Source organism: Schistocerca piceifrons, chromosome 2, assembly GCF_021461385.2.
Source record: "Schistocerca piceifrons isolate TAMUIC-IGC-003096 chromosome 2, iqSchPice1.1, whole genome shotgun sequence".
Taxonomy (NCBI): Eukaryota; Metazoa; Arthropoda; class Insecta; order Orthoptera; family Acrididae; genus Schistocerca; species Schistocerca piceifrons.
In genome coordinates this window covers 490,398,324-490,411,243 of record NC_060139.1, presented here as the reverse complement: position 1 = coordinate 490,411,243, position 12,920 = coordinate 490,398,324, and the positions used below count along the sequence as shown (strand labels likewise).

The 12,920-nt window shown below is 36.7% G+C and overlaps 1 protein-coding gene across 1 annotated transcript in view; it reads left to right on the top strand.

The window, feature by feature from the left end:
- Positions 1-161: 161 nt before the first annotated feature.
- Positions 162-12,920, top strand: part of LOC124777238 (activating signal cointegrator 1 complex subunit 1) — a 65,424-nt gene continuing 52,665 nt past the window's right edge. Inside the window, exon 1 of the mRNA XM_047252564.1 lies at positions 162-354. Coding sequence (XP_047108520.1) covers positions 222-354 — 133 coding nt within the window. The 5' untranslated portion in view covers positions 162-221. The remainder of the gene's footprint in view (positions 355-12,920) is intronic.

Below are 12,920 nucleotides of genomic sequence, written 5' to 3'. Positions count from 1 at the left end.
TAAACATTTTGGTTAGAACCAAAGTATGTTCGAAGACGGATGTAACGCTGCGGAAAACGTACTATACTTCAGTATTGGGCGATTGTAGCGTCTCAACAAATGAGACTCCAGATTGCGATTATATTTTCGATACAATTCGATTTTATCTCGCAAATCGTAGAGTGGGTGTCAACCTTCGACCACAGACTGCACAAGCGAAGTGAATGAAAACATAAACAAGAATGGATGTTCTCAGACCGGAGCTCACGTGGGTGGATGGAAAATGCTATCGTGTGAATTTCGTTGATCCATCAGTAACAAGGGGTGGAGGGGACGATTTTGAGACGTATGGTGCGGACAGTTACAGATATGAAGGTACCATGTAGGAATATAAACTTCGTATTACTTTAACGTGTACTTTGCATTTCGTACAGTTTCGCGAATTCTTGACGATATAATGGTTTTAGGTGATGTAACGTATTTTTAATCGTCACGATGCATGTTGACATCACGTTTGCCATGAATCAGTGCCATGATATATTATGTGGTTTGTGTATCTACATACTGTAGTTACAGTCTAGCATAGAGTGTGCTGTACTGTGTGTATGTTTCAGTGGGTATTAAATTTGTGAAAGTTCTGGTTATATGTATCTACTAATTACTTGTCCATAGCGTAAAGTATTATCTTCAAGAACAGATGCAATGATATAGCTCAAAGTATCCTAATGCAGACAAAAATTAGGTACTCCAGGAAACATCATGCCCAATACCATGTGACATCGACTGATGTCTCGTTAATAGCTTCAGCGTATACATAAATTTCTTGACATATGCCCCATCCAGCTGAGATCACTAATTTGATTATTCAACCCAAAAAGCTAGCCTACTTAGTTGTGTGAATGTTGTTTACTGGGTTTCATCTGCTGTTCCAAGTAATCCTGGACATTTTCTGCAAGATGAAGATTGGATGATACAACAGGCTAGGTGAGATTCTTTGTAGTAGTTTACTGTTTGTCAAGCCAACTAGGTGTATATGCAATACTGTGGACATGGCAGTTGTCATTATGAAGGAGGGGGAGTGTCCACAGCATATTCATTCTGAAGATGTAAAAAAAAGGGATAACACTTGATCACTGAGAATCTTGAAATAAACATCCTGGTTCATGTTCTTGGTAACCTGAATGAGTGGGCTGAGGTTATGAGATAGATCTGACAGCTATTCCTTTTGGGATTGATCACTGTTCTTATGGTGTGTTACATGACTGGGAGGTACATCATTCTTTGTTGGTACATTTTTTAGCCATGTTGATGCATTACTAATTTGGTCAACTTTAGTCACTTTATGCCCATGGACACATCCAGACACAATAGTTCCATTCTATCATTTCACCTGGATCCACCTTACTGTGGTGATTCCATACAATCATTCAGCAGATACACACCATTTCACTGTTATGATGTACGTCAGGTTTGAAGGGTCATGTGACCATCTGTTACCGATTTTACACCGTAGGTTGTGTAGCACTCCATTGTGACTAATATGCTCTTCTGAAGGTTGACTAATCTTTTGTCTGTGAGTGTATATGAACACCTGAATATAGGTGTCTGTAAAGAAAGTGAGCAGTTTGCTGGAAGTTAGTAAATTTCTGTAAAATGTACAAGAATAGCACCCACTACCTCCTCAGCATTTGATTTCCTTTCGTTAGTAACAGAATGCACATTAACCAATACCTTAGAAATGGTTTAGTGGATCATAACTGCATGATTAGACATTGTTATGTCCAATACCATAACTAAGCACAGATGTAACAACATATGTAGGCCCCTACAAAAGATCGATAGGCATTGTGTGTAGCAACTCTCACATAACTACATAATGAAATTGATTGAGGTGTGTTCATTATGGCAGAAGTGTTGACATCAACATCAAGTAGTTTGAGTATTTTACAGTAATGTTATGATATGACTTCATAATCAGTTTCAGATGACATTTCTTCACAAAAGTTGAACTAAACTGAAATTTGTCTTGCCATCTATATTTTATTGTAATGTGGGTTTGGTAGCAGATTTGATTTCTAGCACAGCCCGAGACTTAAGCTTCTGCAGAAGTTTTTCCAGAAGGGTGCAAGAGTCAAAAATTTACATGGTTTTTGTATAAATGGTGCAGTGAGTTTAAAAATGCATCATTCCCCAAGAACTAAAGTTAAACAGAAGAACACAAAACTTGTTATATCTCAAAGACAGATATAACAACAAAAATTAATCAATTACTGACAATATAATGTAAATGGATAGATAAATTGTCTACTCACCAATCAGTGACAGGGGAATACACATAAAAGGGTGTAATTTGTTCTAGCTTTTGGAACCAGTGACTCCTTCTTCTGGCAGAAGAGTTTAAGGGAAGGAAAAGGACAGGAGCGGTTTAGGGAAAGGGGTACAACTCGGAAAAGCCCCATGAACACCGAGTCAGGGGAGACTTACCAGATGGGATGAGAAGGAAAGACTGATTGTTGGGAACTGCACTGGACGAAATTTGAAAACCTGAGAGCTTAAAGGTGGAAGACAGGGTAATATGCAAAAAAGAGTTTGCAACTAAAACATCGTGCACAAGTTAATAAGAGTGAAAAGCTAAGTGTATTGCGTGTAACAGAGGTGGGAGAGGGGGACGGCAAAAAATAGACAGGTCAGAAAATGAAAGGTGCAGTAAGCTAAAATGGAGTGAAGAAAGGAGCAGTTACTGTTAAGAAATGCTGAGACAGAAGAAATCGTCATGTTTCCTTGGGTGGTATCATCTGCCGACCCAACTTCAGACTGCAGCAACATGTCAGACTTCACCTCAAAGAACTATCTCGCCTTCTCCTAAGCTACTTCAACAGTGGTGTTCCCTTCCTGTCCCTCGGCAGCTCCCCTAACAGCCACACCATCAACCACCATTCCTCTTCTACAAAGCAAGCTTGGCCATCCTACAGGCTTCACCTCTGCCTCCCAGACCAGTAATAACTCGTAATCAGAAGAACTGTCACAACAGTACAATGTTCTCAACCTCCCACCCAAAGCACTGCCCCCCCCCCCCCTCTCCCTCCCCACCCCTGAATTATCTGTATTATCCAAGAGTCTCACTTTCAACGCCAAACCAGCTCCTTTGGGCATACTTTCCTTTACACATAATGTCAACTGGAAATATCACCTTGCAGCCCAATCCCAAAATCTTTCCAACAGCAAACCTGACATTGAACCCTGCCTTGAATAGTTCTGACCATGATCCCAACTTGACCCACCACCACTACCTCAGAATCATCCCATACAAGCCTTCCAAGAATTCCTCACATCGAGCATCGCTGCCATCAAGATCCCATCCCTGAAATTCAAATTGACCTGGAGTTCCTCCTAAAAAGCTCAGGACCCTCACAAGGACTTATATGTCAATCCGTAGAACTTTTTACCCCACCCAAACCACACACTCCCACATTTTACTTTCTTCCTACGATCCACAAAACCCAGTCATCCTAGCCGTCCTATAGTTGCTAGCTTCAAAGCACCTACCAAACCCATATCTGCCTTAGTTGATCAACATCCACAATGCACAGTACAAAGACTTCCCTCATATATTAAAGATACCACCTAGTTCCCAGATCGTCTGAAATTCGTACCTGTCTCACTCCCAACACTCACATTGCTTGTCACTATATATGCCATCTCCCTCTATACCAGCATCCCCCATGTACATTGTCTGTCTGCTGATGAACATTTCCTCAGTCAGCACCCACCTGATTTCAAACCTACGACATCTTTCTTGCTCATCTTAATCAGCTTTATGGCTACCAACAATTACTTCACCTGTGAGGGGCAGACACACTAACAGTTCGTGGTTATGGCCATGGGATCCATGATGGGTCCTTTGTATGCTAACCTTTTCAAAGGTTGCACTAGGGGGCTTTCCTGGGATCCATAAACCTTCAGTCTCTGGTTTGGTTTAGGTACACTGATGACATATTTGTCTTATGGACAGGTGGTGAGGCTGACTTGTTAAAATTCCTGGAATCTCTAAATACCTTCTCTCAATTAAATTTCACATGATCCTATTCTGAATCCCGTTCCACTTTTTGGATGTTGATCTCATCCTCAGCCACACAATTCTGTCCACATCAAACCTACTGACAACTAACAGTACTTACATTTTGACAGTTGCCATACTTTCCATGTCAAACGTTCCCTCCCGTACGGCCTTGAAATTCGAGTCAAACATATTTATTCGTTTGCAGCTCTTTACAGCAATACACCACCACTCTCACTTGAAAAGTTTCTATCATGAAAAAGCTACTATTAATTTATATTGTTATAAATTATAATTGGGTGTATTCATCCTCAGTGTCTTGATCCGCTGCTGCAAGTTGTCCTGTAGTACATGTTGTCAACTGTACTTGACTGTTAAGTCAAAATAAACAATACTTAACTTTTTTTTTTGTTTCAGACAACTTTATTTTAACTCAAACAAGACGTACATGTTATGTGCACAAACTCATCTCATACAATGGCCACCTCTGCTAACATGGCTGCCCCTATGTATATGATTCCAAACAATCCTCATCCTTGGTATTCTTAAAAAAGGGCTTTTTAACAAAATTACAGTTAAAGCTCTCATTTTAAAACCAATGACACATTTCAACAATTACAATAGCTCTTACAGAGTAAGTACAAAATTGAATTTTCAAGTATATAACAACTTAACTGTGTATAAATGCTCAGATATGTGGTGTTAACAATCTTCTTACTATTTTTATTAGTTTAAAAAGGTTCATGGTTCGGGGAATGTTCCTATCATTTACAGGATATTATACAGTTATAATATAGTAACTGGTTTCTTTGTATTCATTCCACAAGTATATGTTTACCTACACCCCTATGTCAGAAATTACTGTTTATGGACAAAAAATACGTGTTTTTTAAATTGGTTTCAATGGGCTTTTACGTTTCAACACCCCCAAAAGGGTTCGTGCAACAAAAAGTTGTATAAAACCTTTTCTGCTAGATCGATGAAACAGTGCTCACTTTGCAATCAATTGGAAGAACAAGCAATTTACATAAGATATGAGATCAGATTTCTGCTTAATCTGCAGAGTGAAGTGTACACATACATCATAATGAAATTTGACCTACATTCTCAACCAAATATATAAAATCATCATAAATTATTTTGTATCAGATTCAACTAGATTAGACAAAATATTATGTAATAGCACAAAGAAAGAACAAGTTAATTTGCAGAATTTGTCTGTAGCTTGTATTTCAGCATGAATATGAGGTAAATCTATTTCAATCAGGGAAATTATCCAATGGAATTTAGCTAAATTGGCCTTGTTTCTGAATAATCATGTCTGTCATTAGATCCTCCAGGTTCTCCTGAGTGCAATGGAGACTCTGGTGTGTATAACTCTTTCTCAATATTGCCGATGCATTGTGAAACAAGAAGTAGTATCGGATACTACAATACTCAAAATCCATATTAAATTGTACTTGCAACCTCCTAATTTAGGCAGGCGCACAAAGTTCTTCTTATTAATGCACAGCATTAGACCATAGTATACCAAAGTGTTCAGTCTCCTCTGTGTGCAATGAGGAGCACTGAACTGAAGCTCAAAAAAATAAATAAATAAATAAGAATGAAATACTGGAATGTGGCTCATATTTCACTCTGTATAACCATTGTATTTTGTGTAATTGATTGTTTTGAGTAGAATAGTTCAATTTAGCAAAATTCCAAATGTTCATACTTTAACTTTCCTGTCTTAAATCTCATTTTGCAATTTAACTCGTTCTTTGATAATGTATCACTAAAATTTATACTAGTACAAAATTCTCAAGTGCCACTGCACTAATCGCTGCACTTTACACTAACATTAACACATAATACGGAACAATCTCACCTCCACACACCGCCATCTGGGCCAACCAAATACAATTCTCCACAGAGTCCACCTGGACCATCTGTACAAATATCGACCAAGTCACAGTACACAGACTGTTTCAGAGCTCCCTGGTTCATCAAATACATTATTGTAATTTCTTGAAGTATAGTTCCTTAGCAGTTAACATAATTCACCCTACATGCACAGAATGAAATGTCTGACCAATGACCACTCTATCCATATTTCATTTCTCAAGACACTTCCAGTGCTTTCTTCCCACCTTTACAATCATTCAAACATTGATTAATATATTACCTCAGGAATGTTAGTGCAACACAGTTGTTGCTTTTCCTTTACAATAAGTACTAACATATAACAGAATGAAACACAAGAGTGTAGTTATATATCACTAAATGTTCACCATTTTAGGTGTCAATAAACAATAATTGAATCACAAGTAAGCAGTACATCATGACAGAAACATGGTTTTAAATCGTCCATCTCAAAACAAAATTAGCAAAAGTGTATCATCAATTATATCAAAGATTATCTATACATGTGACATTTTTGGAACTTAGTATATTTAATTCTGCAGAAATGCTGGCTTGTTTCCCAGATCCTCCTATACAATAGGCTTTAGTCAATAACAACAAGAGTGACACAGTAAATGAGAAGGGTCTCAGCAATAGAGACATATGCATGTAGACAGAGGGAAGGATAGTTTGGTACTCTGATGACAAGTAAGAAATGAAATAGAAGATTCGGAGTGTTGGAGTTGAAGAAGAGAGGATGACAGACCCCAGAGACAGGAAACCCCCCTACCCAGGACCCCCACTGTTCCAGTACTACACTGTGACGCGGGAGGGAGAAGTGTGTTCAGCATTCCCTGCAGAACGGACTTGCCACAGCTTCACCTTCCCAGTCCCCGAAAATTAACCCCAACACTCCCTATTGACTGATCAATGAAGGGTAAACAATTAGCATTCTGCAAGACAGAGTAATTGACATCTTTAACTCTGTGTTGGTTAATTCAAGTAACAAATGCTAGATACAACCAGCTGACTTACAATCATTTCCTCTAATATCTGGTTTAGATCAAACATAATTGATTACATATACATGAAAATATAGAAACCTGTGCCATAACTGATACATAAACATGGAAAAACTAAAGCGAGATACAGAAATACTCAGTTCCTCTGATATCTGTTGCAGCTCAAACATAATTAGTATGTAAACATGAAAATATAGTAATAAGGTACAGAAATATCACATCAAATCACAATAAGTTTCAGATCCATAAATAAACAGAGTGGAATGACTCTTTGGGGTGATCATCCAAGTGCAAGAAACGTTGTTTACTTAGAGTTTGTGTATGTCACATACGTTCTTATCTTGATACTACAGTAATGATTTAAATAGCTTTGGGCTTACATCACCCACATTTACCGAGGGTATCCCAATGTCCCTGTAATTCTGTTCACTTACTAAGGCTATATGTTCTGAGTTAAGAGCTTACATAGACTACTTTAAAAGGACAAAAAAAGGAGAAAGGAAACTTATCCTACATCAAATACTCAAATAAATTCATGTATACTCAAAATTTAATCTGCTTAGCTATCTTTCCTAACAAGTAGACATACCATAAAATCTAAGACTAATCACAGGAATAAAACAAGTTCGCCTCTATACAAATATGAAATGTTAAAAAGAACATTAATCCAGTTCCCATTTCATGGTGGACAAGAAACATTAATAGATAGCCTTTCAGACATCAATTTTCATGGTAAAATTATGTCAGGAATAATGACTTTAACACCTGAGGGACCAAAAGACCTTACTTCTGTAGAAGTCAAACTCAGACTTTAGAGCGACTGAACCAACATGAACATTTCAGGTCAGGAAACCACAAGGGTGTATAGAGGGATTTGCCCACAATAACTGTCAAAGGCATCATGTTTTCTTAGCTTAGATGTTGTCATTCCAAATTTTCAGCATCTTCCTGTAGAGACTTTAAGCCAACATGGCCACATGCAACCATAGAATCAGATTTACATTGGTACATTAAGTACCAGCAGGTTACTTCCAGAACCTATACTGCTCAACAACCATTTGACAGTCTTCTCGTAGATTGTCCCCACATTAGACATGATGCAGCGACATCAGATCAGACAGCAAAGAAAATTGGGCATAGGTAAGGATAAGTTCCAACATAGGTTAATACGAAGGGTGAAGTATCACAAGTTACATTTGAACGTGTCAAAAGTTAGGACTCAAATTGGTTAGTTCAGCCATTCTAAAGGTATGATTTATACATTTCATTATCAGGTAAGGAATAATGAATAACCTAGACTCCATTTGAAAGACAACAGATTTACCATGAATACAAATCCTGATGACATAGCTTTGCCTTTGCTGCTCATTACATAGGAATTGTTTATGGCCATCAGAATTCAAGTGATATAATATCAAAACATTTAACTGGTTTTCATTAAGTACGTCACATTAGATATAAACCTAAGTCCCTGAAGTATTTAAGTTAGAGAAAATATATACAAGTTTCTAGATTGGTGTCATACAAGAATGTAACCATTTAAAATCCTATAATCTATTAATATATTAAGATTGACAATTTTCAGTTTCAGACTATAGGCCAACCTAATGGGTGTATATTCAATTCAAACATCCTGCATCACATGAGATATATAGCTGAGCAGTTTCCCAATTTGAGCAGATATTATGACAAAAGTAATATACACAACACCTTATATCTATATCAAACAGATGGTATAATATATACAGATACCAGACATGTAGCAAACATCATCCCTATCTTATAGTACTAAAAGGTAAAAGAATTATTGAACAAGACTACCAATGGCTGACCATAATACCCATTGAGGCAGTAGAAATAGCATTAAAAGAAAAACTGTATGAATCTCAAAACCTAGGAATCAGAAACACTTCTGTCCCAGTAACTATTTCCAACATAAATTTCCATTTTCTTCATGCTCCACAGACGGAGCTATTCAACTAATATAAACATAATAAATTTCTTCCTGAGAAATGTTCCTTTGCTATGTACACAGTAGTTCCAATAAATAATATAGACAAGATCATGGCACAGAATATTTTCGTATCTGATAGTGATTCAATATCGTATCCAGTGACTTTCACGTAATTGGTATAGTAACCGGACAAACTAGCTTTCCTATTCAGTCTTAATGTTTAAATCAGAACACATATAGGAGACTATAAACAGGCTAACCTAATTGTAATCACATCCAAGATGTAAAGTGATAGAATTTCCTTATAACTGCACAGACATCATAAGTAAACTTCAGACCAACTCTCCTCAAAATTCGTACATGTGTTGCTTTATTACATTTTCTGACCAACTGTATTCATTTAAACAACATTCTCTCTCTATTAACTAATCACTGACTAACTAACTATTGGAGGACATGGATAGTGGAAGGAGGGTCAGTTTGGACAGAAAAGTGAGAGAGGATGTGACTTGAAAAAAGAAAGAGAGACACTAGCTCAGAGCATTGGTTTCGCTTGCAACCTTCTGAGGAATTTCGTCAGGATGTTTTGAGGTAGTCATCATTTGAAATAGCATCTGTTCTTACTGTCCTCATAAAATTGTTATGCCTGTCACTACATGTTTCATCAGAAGTCATAGCCTTGAAAAAATAAATATGGAGATTGTGTTTATGTCTTGCCTTCTTCTTTGAAAATGGAGCTGTACATGGTTACAGTGTAATGGAGTCATGGTATGTATGTTTGGGTTTGCTTTGGTAGCTATACTCATTATTCAGGGTACCATACAACATTTTTGAGTGACATCTGTCAGACATTTAATATCCGTACCACACAAACAGCCAGTCAAATCCTATCATGATTGCTTTCATTTCCTACAATAACTGGACTGCAAAATGCACCATATACTAAATTACTCTGTTCATATTTTACTGGTACACAGTAGCAAATTACTACATGATGAATCTTAATAAGAAAAATGGATATCATTTTGAAAATACTGGTTACTAAAAAAAATTGAGATTGGCGTCGTTTTGTTCTCCACACTGTAAGTTAAGTGCCGGGTCAAGATATAGTCTTGTACCTTACATGTTGCGCACTGTATACTCCAGGATAGTAGAAGGATCCTAACTGCTCTTACTAACTAGATAGGGTAGTAGAAGAGAAGTGATTCCAGAAAATATATATGGAGTCACTGGCTTGGGCAAGGCACCATATGCCATATGGTGTATATGTAAGTAACACAGACCCCCTACCCGTTAAATTTCACTGCAAAATTACTGAAAAGTTTCTGAGAGGATTTTCATCCCCAGATTTTGCCTTGACTATGTAGTGCACATAATGTAATCTCATCTCCTAAAATCACTTTTTTAATTCTTAATTCGTGATGGATATAAGAATTTAAGAAAAAGTTCAAATATTCAGTGATGACAGCGATTAGAATAAATTTCTTTCTATTAATTACTTCACTTTCACAGGGTTAAAGTACTTACCTTAGGGTTTGCTAAAGTATACAGTATGATCTTGACAGTGCATTGTAAGATGCATTTCAAATAAATTCTTGATGGTTTGTCAAATATCGAAGAACTATACAAGTCTGTATGCATTTGGATGTGGGTTTTCAACAACTTCAAATGGTCCTACATAAATATTAAACAACATCCAATCTGTGCCAGGTAAAAGCATACACAAATGTTCAGATATTCACTTTTCAACCCCCACTCTATGAATAGACAAAAATATAGGCAAATATGCAGATGTTTACACACAAAAAAATAAATGTAAACTACAAAAAAATATTTTATTGTATCTTCAAATGTGTTAAGTTAACCGATTTTTCACTTCTCACTGTTTGAATTTACAGAAAGCAGTGGACATTAATTGCACTTCTTATGAGTTATAATTTTCTTTCAGTTAGTATTTTCATTACTACTGGATCAAAATATTCATAGCATAGCATGACACAGTATACAACACGAATTTGTCTGTGTGACATAGAGTATAAATTCTTCAGCACAAGTTTAATATTTGCTGGTTGTTCATTTGGTTTTGTAGTACTTTCACTAACTGGGTAATTACTTTTGCAAATGTCCCTCAAAGTCCGCAGCTCGTGGTCGTGCGGTAGCGTTCTCGCTTCCCGCCCACGGGGTCAGGGATTTTCTCTGCCTCGTGATGACTGGGTGTTGTGTGATGTCCTTAGGTTAGTTAGGCTTAAGTAGTTCTAAGTTCTAGGGGACTGATGACCATAGATGTTAAGTCCCATAGTGCTCAGAGCCATTTGAACCATTTGAATTTGTCCCTCAAATCTGTCTGCAAGCTACTAATTTCAACACATACACTCCCTTCCTCCACTACTTATTCACATTTACTGATTGAATTACTATTCGGTACCTGTTCCAAATTTTCAAAACAACTTTCTTTCCCTAAATACACATTTTGACAAATTTAATTTATGATTTTAAACTTTTGGTCACTAAGCTTACATCTGTTACTATAGTCACTACATTCAGACACAATATCACAAACATCTACTGGCAAAATTAAACTATCATCTACTTTTCTACTTATTTCAAAATCATTATTCAAGCTTACATCAGAGTTTCCAGAATCATTCAGCATACGATCATCAACCTTAACTTCTGCATATACCGTTCCATCCAATTCTGTGAGCAATATAGTATCATCATCATCATCATCATCATCATCATCATAAACACTATCATCACACTTAATATTATTCTCAACACCAAATTCATTTCCATCTTCACACACTTCTTCACATACACCAACAACTTCAACACTATGATCATTCTGTTCTACCACAACATATTTTTCCTGTGTATTGCTTACTGAAATTTTATCTGGAATAACACTGTCGTCCTCACTTTCATTTCTAAGTACATGATCATCAGCTTCCATACATACAACACCAATATCAGTTCTTTCACTCATTTCACGATCACTCAACATTTTCACCAAACCATACTCATCAGATCTGTTCTCATCACTATCAGTAACTACTACTACATTACTACTATCAAAAAAATTTGTCAAAATGTTTTCCTGTATTTTAAATTCAGATTATCTTTTCCTACTTTGTTTTCGGATAGAAAAAAAAATCCCTATCAAAATTTATTCTGTTCACTTCAGGTTGTCTTTTGGACACACAGTTTTGGTAAGTCCTGTTTGTTCTACCCTTTCCCCTTCTGAAATCACCACAATGTGCCTGATTATAATTACCATTTCTATTTGCATCACTCTGCCAGGCTCCGAAAGAGGCAGGACTTAGTTTCTCAGAACATTCCTTCTGTTATCAAAATTGTTACCATTATTTCCTTGACCTTGTCCCCACTGCATACTTCTTGCTTCAAAATTTCTGGTCTCTGCCTATCATTTCTTTCCCCATTTCTTCTGTCATCATTTCTGAATGTATTATTCCCTTGGTATTCTTCCCTATAATTTTCATTTCTAAAATCTCCCCTCCTATCTCTATGTCTGAAATGATCATTGAAAGCTCTGTTGTTTCTATTTCTACTGTCATTTTGCCTTTCATTCCTTTCCCAGGCTAGGTCTAATTTGTCTATATATCTTAAAAATTCCTCAGTAGTGTCATCAGGCCCATAGACCAGACTCCACTGTACACTCTGTGGCAGATGTCTCTTCAAGGCGTCAATTTGTATCATCTCATCTAATAGCTTACCTGAATGCACTAATGTTTTTAACTGCTGTTCACAAAATGTTTTCATTCGACCACTACCTTGCCTGAAATTTGGACCATTTAAGAACTCGGACTTGATTCTGGCTTGTCTAGTTTCCGACCAAAATTTATTCATAAAGGCACGTTCAGCTTCAGAAAAAGACATGTCAGGTTTGATTGTCTGGTTACCCCATGAGAGAGCCTCAACGTCCAAGAATTTTTTAATGAATTTAATTTTTAAATTGTCACTCATACTACTTTCAAAATTGTCTTTAATTTGAAATATAAAGTCG